The 20,040-nt window shown below is 38.8% G+C and overlaps 3 protein-coding genes, 1 long non-coding RNA gene and 7 other non-coding genes across 12 annotated transcripts in view; 10 read left to right on the forward strand and 1 right to left on the reverse strand.

Annotated features, from left to right (window-relative positions):
* The first annotated feature begins 777 nt into the window (after positions 1-777).
* On the forward strand, positions 778-6,054 carry LOC121962336 (uncharacterized). Of its 2 annotated transcripts, XR_015775732.1 has the most exons (16): positions 778-860; positions 1,443-1,479; positions 1,743-1,777; positions 2,088-2,136; positions 2,317-2,369; positions 2,556-2,609; positions 2,873-2,923; positions 3,251-3,292; positions 3,501-3,565; positions 4,387-4,430; positions 4,582-4,639; positions 4,824-4,880; positions 4,981-5,161; positions 5,258-5,308; positions 5,530-5,579; positions 5,831-6,054. It is a non-coding gene; the product is annotated as an uncharacterized LOC121962336 (long non-coding RNA). The 2 variants fall into 2 exon arrangements; XR_006107123.2 differs by lacking the exon at positions 4,981-5,161 and having other exon boundaries at positions 788-860.
* LOC148185640 (small nucleolar RNA SNORD36) lies at positions 1,593-1,667 on the forward strand. The gene has a single exon (XR_015775801.1). It is a non-coding gene; the product is annotated as a small nucleolar RNA SNORD36 (small nucleolar RNA).
* LOC121962547 (small nucleolar RNA SNORD29) lies at positions 2,985-3,049 on the forward strand. The gene has a single exon (XR_006107132.1). It is a non-coding gene; the product is annotated as a small nucleolar RNA SNORD29 (small nucleolar RNA).
* On the forward strand, positions 3,355-3,424 carry LOC121962548 (small nucleolar RNA SNORD30). Its single transcript, XR_006107133.1, has one exon. It is a non-coding gene; the product is annotated as a small nucleolar RNA SNORD30 (small nucleolar RNA).
* On the forward strand, positions 4,043-4,169 carry LOC121962552 (small nucleolar RNA SNORD22). Its single transcript, XR_006107137.1, has one exon. It is a non-coding gene; the product is annotated as a small nucleolar RNA SNORD22 (small nucleolar RNA).
* LOC121962551 (small nucleolar RNA SNORD31) lies at positions 4,684-4,753 on the forward strand. The gene has a single exon (XR_006107136.1). It is a non-coding gene; the product is annotated as a small nucleolar RNA SNORD31 (small nucleolar RNA).
* Positions 5,386-5,461, forward strand: LOC121962550 (small nucleolar RNA SNORD31). The gene has a single exon (XR_006107135.1). It is a non-coding gene; the product is annotated as a small nucleolar RNA SNORD31 (small nucleolar RNA).
* On the forward strand, positions 5,685-5,758 carry LOC121962549 (small nucleolar RNA SNORD31). Its single transcript, XR_006107134.1, has one exon. It is a non-coding gene; the product is annotated as a small nucleolar RNA SNORD31 (small nucleolar RNA).
* A 741-nt stretch (positions 6,055-6,795) lies between the features above and the next one.
* Positions 6,796-9,149, reverse strand: arl2 (ARF like GTPase 2). Its single transcript, XM_042512385.2, has 5 exons — positions 8,936-9,149; positions 8,484-8,594; positions 7,829-7,991; positions 7,541-7,621; positions 6,796-7,381 (listed from the first exon to the last, which is right to left on the reverse strand). Exons 1-5 carry the CDS (start codon positions 8,998-9,000, stop codon positions 7,247-7,249), a joined length of 555 nt encoding a protein of 184 aa, XP_042368319.1. The 5' UTR covers positions 9,001-9,149; the 3' UTR covers positions 6,796-7,246.
* A 207-nt stretch (positions 9,150-9,356) lies between these two features.
* Positions 9,357-18,877, forward strand: batf2 (basic leucine zipper ATF-like transcription factor 2). Its single transcript, XM_042512778.2, has 3 exons — positions 9,357-11,181; positions 12,961-13,080; positions 15,211-18,877. Exons 1-3 carry the CDS (start codon positions 11,104-11,106, stop codon positions 16,300-16,302), a joined length of 1,290 nt encoding a protein of 429 aa, XP_042368712.2. The 5' UTR covers positions 9,357-11,103; the 3' UTR covers positions 16,303-18,877.
* Positions 18,878-19,093: 216 nt separating this feature from the next.
* The window catches only part of ppp2r5b (protein phosphatase 2, regulatory subunit B', beta), a 51,445-nt gene continuing 50,498 nt past the window's right edge, over positions 19,094-20,040 (forward strand). The window contains exon 1 of the mRNA XM_088073236.1: positions 19,094-19,184. The gene's annotated coding sequence lies outside the window, so the exon portion shown is untranslated. The remainder of the gene's footprint in view (positions 19,185-20,040) is intronic.

Here is a 20,040-nt window from a genome sequence, read left to right on the forward strand (position 1 = left end):
AATCTGTATTGAGTGACAAATTATGGCCTGTATAACATCAAGTTGACGATAAAATACAAACACTACAATGATACGATTCAATACGATACAATATGATACAACTTTATTGTCAGTTTACACTGGTATTCATTTTGCGTTCCTCAGGCAGCTCTGCTCAAAAGAAGTTAATACACAAATTAGACATGCAATCACATAAACAGCACATACTTATAAAAAACACACCAAAAAGTCATGACAGTGGAACACATCAAACACTTAGGCTAAGATCAGGATAAATTGATGTATAAACACATTTTGCAGCCTATACAGACTGAGCATAAATCTCCATCTGGAGATAAACAAAAATAAATAATTGAATTAATAAATGAAAAAAATAAATAAAATAAAACAAAAAAATAAAATAAAACATAAAGAATAAATAAAATTAAAATTAAAAAATCAAATTAATGTTTAAAAAACGAAAAAGGGCCAAACGTCTAGTAAGAGAAGAACTGATTCAGTCTGAAAGTGAAAAAAAAAAAAAAAGTGAAATACTTTTTGTGATTTGTTTCGATATCTTTGCTGCCGCCGCGTGGAAGTGAAAACGTGTTTCTTAACGGAAATGACGCAGTAAAATAAACTCTGGACATTTTCTTTAAATTCAACTTCAGCTGTAAGTTAAACGCTTTTCTCCACTCACGGGTGAGTTTATAAGACCGTTTTCTTGAACGAGAACCATTTTTTAAATGTAAATGTAGCTCGTGGAAAGGTTTGAGCTGTTTTCTCGGTAAAAGTTTGCAGGTGGGAGGAGTCCTTCAGACGGGACATAAAACCCAGACGGACCAGTTTCCTCTCCCACTTCCCGCTCGCATCTACCAGAGGTAAGCAGCTACACATTGCTTGTTCACTTTAATTCAGATAAAAATATTCCTAACATTTTTGTTGTAATGTAAAACATTGGAAAATATGGTTTTTGACAATACAGTTTATATGCTGTTGAGGTTTATGCTTTTCAGCCTATTTACAAGCGGAGGTGGTGTGTTAGCTAGCTGCTAATATGCAGCATTTTAGCGCAACACAGACCGGTGTGGACTACAATCCTAAACCATCCGACATTAATATACATCTATTTAATCTGATGTGTAATATTAACATAAACATAGACATGTTTTCTAAATGCTTCATGTAGTATTTTCTAAAAAGCAAGCGTTGTAAGTCTCACGAGACTTTTGTAGACATGCTCGTTTTGTCCGGCTGCAACATGCAGTGTCTCTCAATGATGATAATTAACACAGACCTGTACTGAATGACTGTGATTGCAATTAATTATTCTGATGTGAGACACTTAAATTCAATATATGTGCCGACTCGTGCCGTCCTGAGCACGTTGCGTGCAGCGGTCACGTGTTAGCCGGCCAGAGAAACTGCCTCCACCCTGCTAATGCAATGCTTTTATTTTCTAGATGGTGAAGAAAGATCCAGAAGCTGTGCGCTGCAAAGGTAATTTCGCTACACTACGTGGCTTATTTAGTTAGTTTGCAAATGCATTAGTATTAGATGTATAAAAATTGGATGTTTTTTTTCATTAGCATGGTGTAACAGGGAGCCTCATGCTACAGTGATGTTCTGTTGAACTCTCTCACTGAAAATCCTTTGAGGAAACTTTAATCTCTTAAACTCTGAGTGGCATGAAACTCATTTTATAAGTGTGCACATGTGAAGGTTACTTTAATCCCATGAAATTCATTTCTTGTCCTTTTTAGGTGTGAGAAGAAATAGGTGGAACTCTCCACATAAGGTAATCTATTTTTACATTTTACTTTTTTTTTGGGGTCATCTCAGTGGTTTTCCTCAGAAATGCCGCTGTTATAGATTAGCCATTAACCAACTCTGCGACTGTTCAGGAGCTCAGTACTGCAGTGATGAATCTCTGAACTCTCTCTTACCGAATCAGCCTTTGAAGAAACTTCTTTACCAGATTCTGAGTAGCACATGAGCTCACCTAATGCACTGTTAAACACTACTGTATTTATCTTTTTGCTTTAGATAAAAAAACACGTGACCGCTATCTTAAACATCAAAATAAAAATTTTTCTTTTTCTTGTCAGATCTTAAAGGCTGATCAAAAATGAGGAACACGAGTGAAGGACTCTGCAGGTGAGCTTGAAAGCTGAAAGGACTTGTAAAATTCCAGATGGGCCACAACTGATGAATTAATAAACAGACAAGCATATGCCTGATTTTTGTGATGCTAGATTTTTAATCTGATGAGCCCTAAAAATGTCAAACTCAGATTGATCCCTTGATTTATGGCTGACCACTGATATTCTTTTGTAGGTCGATCTGCAAAGCCCACTCAAGTTTCCAGAGCAGCTGGAACATGAACAGAAGTGAGTAAAACATGATTTAGTTGCAGTTTATTAAGCAGAGGGGGTATAAACATGATGATTTCAATTAATGACAAGCATATGCCTGATTCAAGTGATGTCAGCCTTTAATCTGATTACCCTCGGTTGAATAGATTAAAAAATGCTTAATTGTAACACAGGTGATTTATAGTCTGTTTCTCTTTTAAGGTGAAATTTTGACAAGAAATTTGGGAACGGATGTCACCATAGACAACTCAGCATGTAAGTTTTTACAGGAGTATCAAATGTCCCCTGCAGCGAAACTTAAATTTTTGGTTGCAAAGAGATATTAATGGGCACTTGAGTATGAAGTTTCCATCAGTATTTGACTGTTTGAAAGGATGAAATGGGGTAAAACCCATCAAACACCTGGACGACTGATGTCACATGGCAGTTTGTCACCAAAGCCCTGATCAAACGCATGAATCTTAACATTTCTCGCAGCTTATCATTGAACTCCACTGAAGTTCCTGCTTTTGTTTCAGGGCCTTTCTGAGTGGATTCTTAAAAAGGAAGATGCCCATTGAAGCCTCATGGTGAGTGTTTTCTTTTCTTTCTTTTCCTTCATTATTTTTAACTTGTGTCCTGGTAATGCAGTTCCAATGATGATGATACTTAGCTCACTTTGAACCAATGTGAAACGACACGAACATCTGAGCAACTGCATTCACAAACGACTCCTGTCCCGTTTAGCTTTAATTTTAAATGCATGCTGTTATTGCTGCAACATGGGTCACTTTAAAAAAAATCCTAATCAGTTTAATGTAGCAAATCAGTTTTGTTTTGGAAGTCAATTTATGCATGAACATCAAGCAGGGGTTCTTTTGAATAATGTGTTTTAATTAAATATGTTCTGCCTACAGATTCACTGACTGCAGCAGCGTGTGTGGTGTTTTCAATCCAGGGTAAGTTGTCAAGTCACTATTTTGTAAACTCATAACTAGTAGCTCTTATTGCCAGACCTGCTGAAAATGATGAGATATATTTGGAATCTCGTTCGTCTGAACTGCTGTTGAGAAACGGAATATCTGACATCAGTGAAGGTCGACCGTTAATCACACCGAACCTTTTAGCGCGTGCGCTCAGACCTTGACTGTAGCTCGTCCGTTGCAGGGGTTCCAGTCTTTTGGAGGTTTTGAAAAGATGCAGCCGTTTGTTCAGCGTGGATGTTTGTCCAGGTGAGTGAGCCAGTGAGACGTTTACATCACTGAGTGCTGCTGTGCTCAGTGGACCCTCTTTTTGTGCCACATTCAGATGCCTTTCCTGAGTGTTTAAACCTTTGAACCCTAAGCAAATTGGATTCTTAATTGAGTTCTTTAAAAAAATTGCAAGTGGAAAGAAGATAGTAGATTTATTTATTTACTTTTAAAGCTAGGTCAAAATGTCCATAGAAATGCATAATAACTTTATTTTTTAACAATTATTTTAATTTTTAAGCAGTTTCCTAAGGTCATTTCCCTTGTGTGCTAATTTTCTTATTTGTATTATTTTTTTTTTTTGCTAATTTATGGGTCATTTCTCCTCATTTGCTGAAAACCTGATGTTTTTGAGACAAGACCAGTTTGTCTTGGTTTCAAAAGTTTTAACACTTGTCCCGAGCAGCCTGAATGAGAGTTCGGTTAACAATCAAGAAATGTCATGGCCTTACCAAGTTTCCTTCATGATGACACCCGCACGCGTCTTACGCCTTGGTTCAATGCCAGAACCTGTAAAGGTGAACCCACTGGTGTTGCCTTGGCAACAAGGGGATGACCCGTTGGGGTTACCAACAGTCTGAATGGAAACTGAAAAAATATGTGTATTTTATATATATTTTGTGTTAAAGATGTGTAAGAGCCAGTGGACTGTGGTGATCACTGAAATTTAGAAGAGTAACAAACTAGATGTAGTGTTGGAAGTGATGTGTAGCATGAAAATAAATTTCATGAGGAGAAATAAACACTTTGGACATCTGTAGTGGTGATGTGCTCTAAAAGAACAATTTCTTGTCTTCAATTAGGACTGAGCGGCCTGTCAGTATTCATCTGAAGAGAGATGTCTAAGGTATGTCTTCCAAAGCTTCACTGAAACATTAAAGTGTGGAAAGATGAATTTCCTCTCCACTCCTGGTATGAGGCTTTCCAAACTCAAATTATTCAGGGTGCCAGCAGGCAGATAAACCGTAAATTTTAACCTTTTTTTTTTTTTCTTAAAGGTCAATCAATGCAGAGAGGACAAAGGTCATCAGCAAAGACGAGCTTGTTGGAGCTGAGGTAGATATTTTCAGTGTGCTTCTGTTTACTTGTGATTTATTTAGCGCAGAAGTGATGAGTTCCTTATTACCGCCCCAGTCTGAGAATTCATGACTGATTGGTATCCCCTCTGATCACACAGGAACCAGAAGCATCTGTCACACCAATTAAATCTGAATTTACTAACCATTTTCACTTATCGCAGTGTCGATGATGCCTTTGGACCCCGTGGGGACAACACGGCCAGCCGGGACAGCAGCAGGTAAATAAACAAATACAATAATGTTTCTGGGATTGTGGATGTGATGAAGATTTGCTCAGTCAAAAGGGTCTCATCTGCGCTTACTCTTTTACTTCTCCAGTCAGCCTCCCCTTCCTGTTGACCCAGTAATGGCACTGAGAACCCTATCCACCCAGGTGTAAAGTGACCATGCTGGAGTTCTGATGGAGGGGAACCGCTGGCTGTGAGGGCGTGACTGAAAACCGCCCCCTGATCACATCCCAGAAGCTGAATTCCACGTTTTGACAGCTCATAATTAAGATGTAACCAAAATGTGAAAATAGGACTTGTAAATTGTAAAATACTGTATAAAAGCTTGGCCCTTTACACTGATTTCTTTTTTTTTTTTTCTTTTAAAGATGTGGCAGCATGAAGTCATCACGTGGTGTGCTCTCGGTTGGCCCGCACTGGTGAGTATTTGCTTATTTTTGTGGTTTGAATTGGGAGATGTTGTTTCAATACACCAGTTTAAATGACTAAATTCGTCAAGTAGATATGATGAGTTCCTTATTACCGCCCCAGTCTGAGAATTCATGACTGATTGGTATCCCCTCTGATCACACGAGAATTAAAAATTGTTGACGTCTGTTCCACTCAGACTGGATTGGCTAACCCTTTTGCATTGTTGCAGGTTTCATGAGCGTGTCGGAGAACAGCACAGACACCCCGGGACTGCTGCAGGTAAATAAAGTGTGGTAATGTTTCTGGGATTGTGGGCATGATGGGCTTAACCCAGTCAAGGAGTGAAAGAAGAAAAAGTGACACGATTTAAATGTCTAAATTTAAGTTGCAATGATGAGTTTCTTATTACCGCCCCAGTCTGAGAATTCATGACTGATTGGTATCCCCTCTGATCCGCACTTAACATTTTTTTTAAGTTGAAGAGTGAAGTTTTCGACACCCATTTCCTAACATGTTCTCTTCCTCTGCAGACTGTGGACAGGACCTGGGATCATAAACATCCAACGGTCAACATGACTGCATCACTCCCTCAAGAGCACGAAATGTATCTGTTAAAGTGAAGAATGCATTGTTAGAGCCTTTACAGAACTTCATTCTTCCTTTCTTTGCACTTTGACGACACATTTTGTATGTCCACATTATCTTGGGAAAGGCTTAATAGTGGAAATTTTAATAAAGCACATTTTCAGTACAAGTTTTCTTTGGTGGTCTGGTACTGTTTGCAATGTCTCATGGTCTCAGTTACTGACAAAGGACTACAATTACTGACAAAGGACTACAATTACAAAATAAGCGGTGTGAATGTGATAATCTAGAGCTTCAACTCAGTCATTTTTATTTTAACTTAATCTATGTTTAAAATAAAGTATTTCTGGCCCCTACATTGCTTTTAATGTCTGAAGCCCTAAAATCATTCTTCACAAAATAAAAAAATTCCAATCCTGTTAAGCAAGTTTTAATTACCAAATGTTTGTAAATGACTATCCAAAGAGTTGCTTTTGAAATTCTGGATCCAGAAGTATTAACTACTCCTCACATTAATCCAAATGGGAAATGTTTGTCATCGAACCTATGAGATGAACTTGGCTGGTATAAAAAATGACTACACTTGCATGCACAAAATATTCCATAATGCTCATTATTCCTAAAAGGACAAAAGTCTTAGTGTGGTTGTCCTACATGAATAATATCTGCAATCCCCACATCTCAATTAGAAAGTGAAAGTCTTTAAAGCCCTAATTTGTAATTTTCAAACATGTTCATGACCTGCATCAAATTCAGACCCATTATATTCAGAATAATAGTGGAATATTAGTGTGCATAAATAAGCAATCGTTATTTAAAAAACAGTAAAACTGACTTTTGAACTGAAGTTACCAAGATTTCTTTACCAAGTTTATAAACCCATTGATGTAAATGGTGACAGTAATCTTCATTCAGAAGACATTTCAATTTATTAGGACACACTTTAGTGAGGCACAAAAATCTGATGAACCACAAAATATAGAAGCTGGAGCAAAAATGTTCATGTGAGTCATTACATTTCATACTGTAAACAAAAAACATTTTGGCATCAGTATTTGGTGAATTTACTTTTTCATTTTCATAAATTCACACACTGATCTCTTTATCTGTTACATAACAACTGAATAGGCGGTCCCCTGTCAATATCAAAATAAAAAATATATAAAAGCCAGATTGTGATTCCTGTAATGATGGGTCCAGACAGCACAGGTGTCTGTGTGTCTGGAGACCTCAAACAACAAAAAACAGTCTTGTTGAGCTCTATTCTGACACTTGAGACCTCTGTTGTCCAATCATGATCAGCCTGGAGTCGTGTCAGAGCTTAGCAAACATGAGAGACTGCTGTTTGGAAAAAAACACACTCAGTCAGCGGTGAAGATCCTTGCAGCAATATCATCTAATAGCCAGTCCACTCCTGCTAATAAATTCTCTCCAGTTACTGCGCTGCAACCGATGATACACCAGTGATGAGTTTTGATCTCATCCAGGGACAGAGCCTGCAAGAAAAAAAGCGAGAGCATTTATGATGTACAATTTCTAGTTAATTCAAATGCAATCTGAGATGAATTCGAAGCAGCAACAGTGAAAATAAAGTTGTAATCAGTTATAGAATTGAAAAAAAAACATTATCACTGTAACGTTGGAGTAAATCTCACCTCTCGTATCGCTTCTTTTGACAGGGCTCCTGGTAAATCCTGTTTGTTGGCAAACACCAGCAGCGTAGCACCAGCTAATCTCTGAATGGAGCAAAGGATACAGTCAACTATAGAAACTGATAACATAATTTAGAACAAAAAGCCTTTACTGTCATCCCCCATGTTGTCTTTGTAGCTGACTCCAAAATGAATGGGACAAATTCACAGTTGGTATAGAGCACCATATGCAGAACATGTTATATGTTATTCCAGCTTGCATTGTGTGTGTGTGTGTGTGTGTGTGTGTACCTCCTCCAGCAGCAGTGCACTGAGCTCTTGCTTGCAGTCCTCCAGTCTGAGTCTGTCTGCGCTGTCCACCACCCACACCAGCCCGTCTGTGCTTTCAAAGTAGTTCCTCCAGTAGGAACGTAGTGACTTCTGACCTCCTACATCCCAAATATTCAATTTAAACCTGGAAGTGTTTGAGAGAGAAGAGACCATGACAAGAGTGGAATAAGACCAGAAATATAGCCTAATAAATTCAATCAGATTGGATTACTAATAATCAGTATCTGCCCTGAAGAAAACATTGGTTGACCCTTAATATAAATGCAATAAAATGAGTAGAGGCTTTAACATTTACAGCAGTAAAATGCAACATACATATTAGTGTAGTAAAACACTGATGGAGAACATTTTACTGCACAATAAGTACTTTTACCTAAAAAAACATTGAGCTGATAACACTTAGGTACACTCATTTTACTTTGGAAAGGTTGCGAAAACACTACTTTTACCTGTAATTGGGTATTTTGAAAAAGTACTTTTACCTAAAGTACATTATTTAATTATCTCTACATTCTGTGCATGCGCGTGTGTATGTGCGCGCGTGTGTATGTGCACGCGTGTGTGTATGTGCATGCGCGTGTGTACGTGCATGCGCGTGTGTACGTGCGCGCGTTACCCTCTGTGCTCCAGTGTTTTGATGTTGAAGCCCAGCGTGGGGGAGATGGTGCTAACGTCTTCTCCATTGAACTTCTTCAGGATGGTCGTCTTCCCCGCGTTGTCCAGACCTCTGCACGAGCCAGGTTAAAGAATACACTCACTCACACACACACACACACACGACTATTATTTATCTTAATTAGTAAATTAATTAGCTGAACCGGCTGCCATTCACCTGGAGTTAGCTAACAGAGCTTAGCCGACTGGCTAGCAGTGTAGCGTGATACAGCACAAAACTCTCAAAACAAACTTCACCAGCGTATAAACGTTATATTATTTTATCTAACCACACACGGATATAAATACCAGCTCATGGCGCTTGTGTTATTAACAAAATTGAGTTTAAATAACATTGGTACATGAAGGCTACTTGTCTCCAGCTAAGCTAGCAGATAGTTACAGTCAGGATACAACATCAGCAGCCGCATCTCGCGCTCCTTCTGCTTCATCTTCTTTAAAATCGTCAGCAAACCCATCGTCACCGGTATCCCACAGAGCTACAGTTACGACAGATAGATTACTTTCACTTATTTATGGTTTTGTATTAAAGATATTTAGCATCCATAGGCAGCATTGCGAACCAGGAAGAGGCTGTAGTGCTAATCCCGCCCCACGCAGCCACCTATTGGGCTGTTGGGTGAAAAGCGAGCGCTGTTGGAGATGCTCGGTGGTGGTTGATTGGTCAGTGAGCATTTTAAGGTGTGGCAGTGTGCATGGGTCTGGTTTTACGCCCCCGTGTGTTTTGTTGTGGGAATTACATATTTTATTTAAACAGTCTAAAGAGACCCTTATTGTTTGCACTGTCATTCAAAACACTCACTTTACACTCATATAATATATAGTATTTATGCTTTGGTATGGGCTACATATTTATATATACTTAACTTTATATGTTCCTTGTGAATATAATTTAGTTATATTCGTTCTTACTTCTTCCTTTAGTGTTGTATTATAAAGCCATTATAATGAGTTTACATTATTTTTTATCTTAAATATTTCGCATATCTGTTTATACAGTTTTCTGGTGAATGATGGAGGGGACTAATAGGCTTTTTCTGGAGCTTTTAAATGTGTTTGCCTCAGCAAAATTCATGAGGTGCAGTTTAACGCTCAAAATTCTTATTATTTTTTTTTAAAGTAGTTTAATTTTTAAGGCATTCATTTAAGAACATTTAAGTTACGGTGTGTGTCAGTTAAGAATAAATAGGCTAAATGATGCCACAGAGTGACGCTGCTGTAACATTGTGTTCATTTTTGAGTTATGACCGAGACTGTTTAGATAAAATGTTATTAACCTAATGAGAAATTCAGTGTGCACCCTCCTGACATTTTTGACCAGTGCAAAATATTGCAACATAAATTTTTTCGAATTTTTCCTAATTCATACAAAAAGTTCTTGTGTCACAAGGGTTCGTTATGGACCAATAATGTCTTATAGGATATGATTTTCATGGTATGATAACTGTCTCTGAAAATATTGCAGTGTCACGGTTTTATGAATTATTATTTCTATCAGTTACAATGATCCTTAAAGAAATGAAAACAGAAGGATTTTATTTAATTACAACAAACATTTTCTTATTTTAATTAAAACTTGAAACCAAAAGCATGTTAAAAAGTCTCCCTTTTGAAAATAACAAAAATAACCAATGTCATTCGTTTTTTAATTTTTAAAAAAAAAATTTTAATCTGGCAAGAAGATATTAAGTCATGTATATTGAAAGAATAACACCTTTTCTTTTAAGCGTAGTTACATCACATCCTGCAGAGTACCAGTAAACCCTGGTGGCTGCTTTGTGGGGGCTCGGCTTTTTATTTCCTGGCAGAAGCTTTTGAGAAATTCCCCTCACGTGAGGGAGGCATAACCTTCTTCAATAATATGGTCATTCCTCAGAGCTGTTCCTGTCCCTCCTCATCTTTACCATCCATTCATCATGATGCGTTCAATTAACCCAGAAAATTTGAGCTAATACAACGCTGTGTAATGGAACAGATTGACACAATCTGCATAACATTATATTATACTGAAAAAAAACCATAATTAATTAGACACTTGAAGAAGTTGCTTTTGTACTGGCCGATTTCTTAAATGTGTCTACTTTAAGCGCTTTATGTGCCGATACAGATATGGATACTAAAACTAACATCCTACACGTGAAGGCAGCACGGAACCCACCGCGCTTAACTATCAGCAGGTCAGTTTAAAAGAAAGCGAAACTGAAAGCAGCCTCGGCATCATGTTGCATCATTGGCAGTCTGATGCCAAACCTCATGCGCTCAAAAGCCACCAGACACACCGGCTGAGCACCTCACTCCGGGATACACATTTACAGAGCCAACAAGTCATCAAGCAATAAAGACATAGCATTGCCATTTCAGTCGCCTGCTTTTATTTTCATCCCGAGTCTTTCAAAGTTTTTTCCAAGCTGCAGAGCCGCGCTGATTGTGCGTCCGCAAGACTTTGAATGGCAGCGGCTCCACTTGCCTGCGCGCAGCGCGGTTGATCCGGTCTCGGGGAAAGTGCATTTTACCGACAGTCACACAACCAACCGGCAGTCGGCTCTACTGTGGGGGGAAACATGTCCCCGTTATTCATGGAAACCAGCTACAACAGCCCTGGCTCGGTGTCAGCTGAAGACAGCAACCCTGCTGGATTGGTGAGCACTCCCCCTTGTTCATTATACAATATAGCACTGGCGTGGGATTTGTTTCAGCATTGTCGTTGGCACATATGAAATCAGGGGTTTGGTCATCTGTCAGAATTTTTTAAAACATAATTCCATGCGTTTTGGTGAAATTTTATGCATCAATTTGTACTTTTTCTGAAACAATTTATGGTGCAAATGTCTTTAATGTGATCAAAAATGAAAGCACTCAAATGCACATTTAAATTTTTTTTGGGGGGGGGTTCCCGTGACACCTATCAAACATCAGATAGACAATTATAAATGTGCTAAAATATGTTTAAACTATTTTTCCCTTGTTAAAGGGTTTTTTGGAGAGTATTTCCTTATCTGCTGTGAGGGTCCAAAGACAGAGAGATATTGTATGTTTAAAGCCCTTGAGGCTAATTATGATTTGTGATACTGGACTTTATAGATCAAATTGAAATGTAATTAAAATAACTATTTGTTCATCCCTTTGGGGCATGCTTTGTGATTAGGGAAACAATGAATTTTAACTTGACTAATCTGTAAAGCACTTTGGTTTGCATTTGGATATGAAATATGCCATATAAATATATTTGCTATGCCTTGCCTCCTGTACTAGAAATATTATATATCTCATGTATTTATTGCAGAAATTGTTATCTTAATAATGTTATATTGTTTTATTCCACTTTGATCTATGCAGTTCTTGTTTTTGTCATTTTCATAGTGCATTGTAACTTACTTTTTATGAAAAATATATCATCATATTCCTCTAAAATAAATCAAAACCCACTGTGTTGAGCACCTTATATAGAGTTTAAATCCATAAAATAGGACTGTTAGTAACATAATATGAATTTACCATAGAGGATATATGTCAGTGGGAATCCTGTTGGGTTAGTATTCGAGGCAAGTATGCTGTGATTGCAAAGTCGAAATCATTATTCTTGTCTCCCCCAGTTTTCTGTCACCGCTCAACTGTCCACTAGTGAATAATGGCAAAAATACGCCCAAAGTAATAATAATAAAAACAAAGTATGTCAGTCATCCAAAAAAAGGTTTTCAAAAGACTGAATACAAAAAATTGTGATTCCAAGTTTTGCGCTCCTTTCTACCTTGTAATCTGCGGTGCTGTTAGAATAGTTGGCACCAGTGATTGTCACTTGGCTTCAGCCTAGACTCCTATTTCTGCCATCAGCATGTGGAGGCCGGGCTGCCATCCACCCATCCACTAATATGGATAAAGACAAAGTGCACCTAACTACATCTCATTTCTTTAAAATAAAGTCTTGAAAAGGGTATGCATCTCCTATAAGACTTCGTGCTCTTGTTCCTGTTGAGTCTGAGTGTCCTCACTGTTTGTCACTTTGGACAAACGTGTCAAATGCCAAATTAATGGAATCTTGTTTGAGTGTATGTGACCTACCATTTTGGATAAACATTTAATAAAGACAATAATTAGTGCTTCCTGTCCCATTTGAACCAAACGGTGACTCAAGAAATCATTAAATGCAGCTTTTAAAGCTACAACAAAACTTCCTGTTTTAATTAAGAGACCACATGTAATTTCATGTGATAGCTTTAACTCATGACCCTATGACCTACGAAATCTTTCAGAACATAATGCAATATCAAAAAGTTATAAGGTCAGCCTTAAAAAATAGATCCGTCAAAAGGCAGCAGGGGATATCACAAGAGAAGTATGCCCTTGAAAAACTCACAAAGACTATACTGTAATTATTCCTAGATGAGTGTGTTGAACTGTGTTACATTTCATCTTTACAGGAGACAGAAGGAGAGGGACAGCAGATGGGAGACAGAGGGAGAAAAAGACAAGAGAAGAACAGAGACGCTGCGAGACGGAGCCGCAGAAAACAAACGGAGAGAGCAGACGAACTTCATGAGGTTCGTAACGTTCATTCCTTATGCTCCTTACTCCTCCCTGTCACCATCAACAAGTGACTGACACTTTCTGTCTCCCTTTCAGTCACACACACACACACGCACACTCACTGTGTGACTAGTGGTGTGTGTGTGTGTGTGTGTGTGTGTGCGTTGTGTAATCTATCAACATGCTCACAGCCATTTCTTGTAAATACTCTGCTTTAGGAGAAGGGCTCTCACTCCCTCTGGTTTGCCCTCCCCTCCCTTTCCTTTCAGCTCTGCACACACACACACACACACACACACACACACACACACACACACACACACACACACACACACACTGCCTCTGTTTTTCTATCCGTGCGTCTGTTGTTTTTTTTTCCTGAGGGGCAAATTCCACAGATTATGTTACACAGAGACATACACACACACACACACACACACACACACACACACACACACACACACACACACATTATGAGCTTTCTTATCACTTTCTCAAAGGATTAAGTGAAGTGAAAGACGCCCTGACTCTCAACCTTCACTGCTGAAAACAGAATATGGATGTATTTCTTTTAAAATCCAAGAAAGTCAGATTCTACAAGAACGCTCTCGTTCCTCTGGAAAAAAGCAAAATGTTCTCTAAAGGACTTTTTGTCGTAGGGTTTTGCGTTTTCGGTTATACTTCTCTGTTTATTTTTTTCATCATGTGGTAGAGCAAAAATTACATTAAAAAATTGCTTGATGTTTTGCAAAACTGGACACTTCTACCATGCAGATTTGACAGAAGCATCATTCTTTTCCTAATTCTGCAAAAGGAAGTGAGTAGGTGTATTTTCCAAACAGTGAAACTATTACTTAAATGATCTAATCCTAAATCCTTATTACTTGTTTTAGTTTTAGACGGTTCTTTGTAGACACTTTTTTAAAAATTTCTCAATTTGTATAAAAAAGGTTTAACTTTGATTTTCATAAATTTGTCATAGGATTTATTACTCTCAGGCCAAGTATATGTTGCCATACACACTTATAAAATTTGTTTTATGACTCATTTTGGCAATATGAAAACCAAATCTGTTGTTCATAGTGCTGCACCTAACAACCATTTGAGACGTTTCTCCTTGACACTAATTACGGTTGACCCCATTGTTTTCCAACATCTTATCCTACCTGTTATAACTGGTTTTATGTAAGTGTGTGTTTACCGAATTTATGAATGGGCGTGTGTGTGTGTGTATCTTTTGGGTGGCAGGAGTCCAGACTTTCGCTTTCTCTCTCTTCTTCTCTTTCAGTTCTGCTCTCTGAAAATCCTTTAGGTTACTTTTGAAGAAGCATCGCTGCCACAAACCAGTTTAACTCACGAAACATACAGTGTCTGTGTCAGCAGTTCATGGTTTAAAGGGTCAGCGCACGTGATGCAATACCACTGCTACTCTGACTGTGACCTCTGTACTATGGGAAAATATACAAGAAATGTAATCTGACTGAGAGAAAACACCATTCCTCTAAGTGTTATCCAAGTCTGTACTTGTAGCCAGTAATGCTCAGTGGATATGAAAACTAGCTGCTATGGAAGATAAGTGTCCTCAGACTCCACTAAAACTTAATGAGGCCAGAAAAGCGAGATTTAGTTGATTGATTAACCAGGAGAAAACAATTCTAGAAACTAATTGTTTATTTATAAGCCACTTTTTGACTCTTTATTTTACAAGTGAAACTTACCCACTCTACATTGATCAGCAGGGGAACACCTTTTTTGCTCTCTCCACCGCCTACCCTCTTCTTTCGTGCTGAACTTGCAGTACTGTCACTTAAGAGCAATATTTCAGTTCTCCTTCGAGGTTCAGACTTTGGCAATTCCTCATCCGCTCTATGGCTGTTGTGCTTTCTATTGCAGCACTGGAGAAGACTCTTAAAGAAGAGTGTCATTAGTATTGCTTGGCTGTGGTGTTTCATCGCAGCACGGCTGTGATATTATGTGGGTGGGATGTCTTTTGATGTATGTCTGTAATCAGTTTTATGGCTGATGAGTGCCACTCTCAGGGATAATAAAGATAGACCTGACTCAACTTGACATTAACTCTTTCTTATGTCTGTCCCTCCCTTATCCGTCATACCCTATATTCCTGTTTCCCCTCTTTTCCGTAGGAGCTTCAGGGTCTGGAGCGATCAAATTCAGCCCTTAAAAAGGAGATTGCTGCATTGAAAAAAGACCTCCACCTCTATATGACGGCTCTGGAGCGGCACAAGCCTTTCTGTTGCCTCAAAGCCAGCTCCGGTTCAACAACTTGTGCCTCAGTTTCCCCTTCAGCTGACTGTCAGCGTGGCCCCAGCCCTCCTGGAGTCCCTCCTCAGACCTTAAGCTCCACGTTAGCTCCTGCCCCTTCAGTCTCTACCTCCTTACCCTCCAGTCTTCAAACTAGAGACTGTGTTGAAGGCGCACATCTCTCATCTTCAACTACTCCAACAACTAAAACATTAGCCTCACCCATTTGCTCATCTGCTGAACTCTTCACCCTCTCGAGCCCTGTAACTTCTCCATACTCTGTCTCTTTCTCTGCAGTCCCGGCCCCTCACTCTTTGTTTAGCGATTCTCTAATCACGTCAAGGCCGACAAATGTTCCGCCTGTCTGCACCAGCTCTGTTTCAAACCCTGTACCCTCCAGCTCTTTTGCCGCAGCTGCTGAGCCTCAATCTGCGCAAGGCACTATCAATGAAAGCTCTTCAATATCAGCAAACGCTTGCTTCCCCCCTCTTCATTCCAGTGCACTGGATGCGTTTCTAATGAAAGACTCCTTTCTAACTGCTTCATCTAATGAAGGGCACCCTTATTCCCAATTAGGTGCACAAGAGGCAGCTCTAGTATCGCAGGTTTGTCCAGTGAATGTCCCCCAGCTTCAACCAGGTCAGTTCAGCAAAAATCCAATTATTTCAAGTCCATCTCTTTTACCGCCAGCTCTTGAAGACCCTGCTCCTCAGCCCCTCTTAGTGCCTTCTCCTGCTTCTGTTTTTGCCTCGCCGTCAAGTTATAGTGGACAACTCAATTCTGAGTCTCTGCTTTCCCTGCTCACTGTCCCGAGTCCCCTCAATGTGTCTCAGACTACCTCCAGCAGTTTTGATGGTCCTCTCTCTCAACCTCCGCCCCTACTGCCAACTTTAGGGGATCCTTCAAGAGATCTTTCCCTTTCTGAGCTCCTGGAGGTCAATGACTGGATACTGAGTGGGACTAGTCATGAGTAGCACTACAATAGTAAAGGAAGAAGACTTTCTTTGTGCCAAAATGTTTTTATAATTTATATATTTCTGTATTTTGAGCAATCAAACTCTGCTGAGCAGCTTAAGCAATAACGAGTGCAAGCCAACAAAGTTGTCTGTACGACATCAGAAAATGAACCAAGGGTGAAACGAACATCCAGGCTGTTCATATTCATCTTTCTGCTACTTAAAGGGACACCATTGTGATTTAGTGTTGAGCTTCCATAAAGTGTGGGACTCACAAGGGCCAAATTAAGACAAAATGGTTCAAGCCAATGCCGCAGAAGCAGAGATATCCCAGGTTTTAGTGTCCGTGTTGGTCGAGCTCCAGAAAACACTTGACCCTCCACTTCCCATAATGCAACCGATAGAGTGCTGCAGGCATGACATTTTTTGTAGACTGACATGAAAGTTTGAGTCGCCCTGATTCCTTTGTCGAAAAACGATGGGATTTTTATTTTGGATTTTGGATTATTGCAGAAAATAAAGTCTGCAGCAACCAAATTTAAGGATACTTACCAGTTTTGATCAGCAAAATAATCTTAACAAATGAACACCACTTTAATGATTTTTCAGGCATAAATGCGATCACCAGCATTAAAAAAAGAAACTAACTTTAGACTATAAATGTACTGCACTGCAGTCGCATGACTTAGGCATCGCCACTGAGGTGAGGCTGTAAAGTCATGTTTGGTGTGGCTTGGTTTGATGACATTTTGTAGTCTCATTTAGCCAACTACCTTTTTAAGACACATAAAGCTTCAAAATTCACAAGTGGAGTTTTGACTGACGTATTTTATATCACAAAACAAAACGTTCAAGTATCTTAAGCTTGTGTTTTAACTACAGACCTTATTGCAGGCATCCAATCAAAAACTCATTCAAAAAACCCATTCACTTCAAGACGAGGGAACAGGCAGTGCTAAAATGCTAAGATGTAGGACTCATTTCTGCAGCACTCTGTAGCATCTTTTGGTATGATGCTGTTAAATGCTTATGTCTTTTTAACACAGTTTGTTAATGCAGTTGTCCTGTTCTAAGTTGTAGCATCATATCATCAGGGGTTATTTTCTCAGATTCGTCAGTGCTTCCCAAGAACCACAGATGACATAATGCAGTGGTTTTCACAAGCTAGGTATATTTCCCATGATGAGTAAACCAAACGTCATGCCCAAAATTTTTGAGATTTCCAGAGACTGGAGTCCAACTTCACTGGATAACAGACAAAACCTCTGTACAATAAATTAGCTACTTGTGAGTCTGCAGTTTATAAGCTACTACTGATGAAATCGAATCAACTATGCAGTGAAATCCAGCAGCACGATGTTTTTAAGTTTGAACAAATCAGCTCGGCAGGTGTCGTCTCTTCCTTAATCCAGAGACTAGACACAGAAAAACTGACTCAACATTTGAAAGTTTGACTTGTAATTTTAGTTGGGGTGGAGTGCTCACTTCCTCGCAACTTAAGGGAAATGTCATTAGGCGAAATTTCCATCTGTGGCAGGAGCTGCCTGTGTGAACACACCAAGTGCCAAACCACACGGCCAAGGCCCTTAGTTTTGATTTAACACAAGGAAACTTTATTCCGTCTTATTTATTTCTTACCTCTTTTAAAATACATAAACACAGGCAAATCACCTCAATCTCACATATTTTGCTGCTACTGATAACCAAATACTGTTAATTTTCTGATTTTTAATTTAGGATTTTTTAAAAGCTATGATTATTTATTTTTTTTACATTTAAGATGATAAAATAGATCTATTTTCTTCTTCACTTCAAATAGCACAATCACATTATTTCTACTTTAAATACGCTTACATATGATTCCTTATAATTAAAGTCTTTTACCAGCCTTTGCTTGCAAGGGTGGATCAGCAACCAGACAAAGTTGGCAACTGTCCCCCAAACACCTTCACTTACGGTCCCCAGAGTCCCCACATTGAATGTGTGTCTTTTGGGTTGTGGTAATTTGATTAATTGCATATTGTAAATAGTTTGTGTATCAATATTATTTATTGGACTTATCCACCAATATCAAATTGACAAATGTGTGCTTAACTGAACCTCAAAAAGACTGTCTCATAGGAGCCACAGCTCATTTTTTTCCTGGGGCCCACTAGTGGTTAAATCTAGACGCGATTACATGGACAATTTATGTCCCTTGTTGTTTCATATCAAATGTGTCAAATGAGAGAATCATTTGGCTTCCTCTCCCTGTAACTGACAGTTAGAGAAGCGTGGGGCTGCTCACACCTGTTGTATTAAATTACTGCTGTAAGGAAATTAAAATGACGATACTGTTTATTCACAGAATGATTTATGTAGATTGTTCTGCTTTATATACACTATATATGTAGCTTTATAGGATATATGTGAGTGTTTACTCCACATTGAAGTATGTGATTTAGTGTGAGGCTTTATGTGTGTGTGTGTGTGTGTGTGTGTGTGTGTGTGTGAGTTACTTTGTATTTATTGTGCTTTGGATTAATAGGATTATGCTGTAATACTGGTTGCAATAGAAGATTTAATTGCAAATAAAAGTGTTTTCTTAAAACAATTTTATTTCACTTTTGTTCAATTCACAATTCTGATCTTTACATATTATAGTATTATAATATGTAAATACAATTAAAGGTCCAGTGTGTAGGATTTAGGGGGCTATATTGGGAGAAATGGAATCTAACAAATGTTTTCTTTAGTGTATAGTCACATAAAAATAAGAACTGTTGTGTTTTTGTCACCTTAGAATGAATCATTTATATCTACAGGGAACGGGTCCTTTTCCAAGGAGTCCACACCATGCCTTGCACCACCATGTTACTACAGGAGCCTAGAACGGACAAACCAAACATGGGCTCTAGATGGTAAGAAACCTCCTCAGCAATGACAACTGAAGGAATTCTAACTGGGACAATCTTGCCAACTTTACCTTGAACGTGAAACTTCATAACCTCTGTAAGCAAATTATTTTTCTTACAATTGAAAATTGAATTTAAAGGCAATTTATTACAATTCACAAAGTTTTTGCTGCTACTGCCTAATTTGATTTGATATGACATGTGCCTTGTCACGGTCCCCAGAGGACGAATCTTAACGACTTTGGTGATCCCGACTTTTCTTTTAGCACTACGATGAGGTCAAAATTTGGGAGATCTTAGCACAGTTATACCCTCTTTCCGTCAAAATGAGTGCATGCACGCAGGTTTTTTTAAACAAGGGTAAACTCACTAAATATAAGCTACAGACTACTTTCCCATTGCCAGTAGAGTGGAGCTGTGTACACGGCTCTGCAGCACACAGGTATGCCTCTCTGGGTGTGTGTTTTTCTTTAGTGTTTCCATCTGAAATCACTGAAAGGCCAGAGCAGGTTAGTAAACAGTAGAAAGCAGCGTGGTCTGTGAAAACTTTGCAATGGTAACGGTTAAGGAGCTAAAATTAGCGCGTTTACCCGGGTGTTGTATTTTCATTAATGCTAATTGTAGCCATAGGCGATAAATACCTCAGTCATGCAGAGAGAGTTGACCCGAGTGTGAATGCTGATTGTACACTTTCTTATTGCATTAAAAAGGCATATGTTCGTGGGTGTTAGGTGTTTCTTTTTGAGGGGGGGCAGCATGGGAGAATTGCCTTTTAAGCATTTGACTTTAAGTGTCTCCATGTCTACAGCCTAACAACTAGTTAACAGATTATACAGTCTTTTAATACAATTTAGGCACACAT

The sequence above is a fragment of the Plectropomus leopardus genome, chromosome 23, assembly GCF_026936395.1.
Source record: "Plectropomus leopardus strain MGB_pleo_1.0 chromosome 23, ASM2693639v1, whole genome shotgun sequence".
NCBI classification, from domain to species: Eukaryota; Metazoa; Chordata; class Actinopteri; order Perciformes; family Serranidae; genus Plectropomus; species Plectropomus leopardus.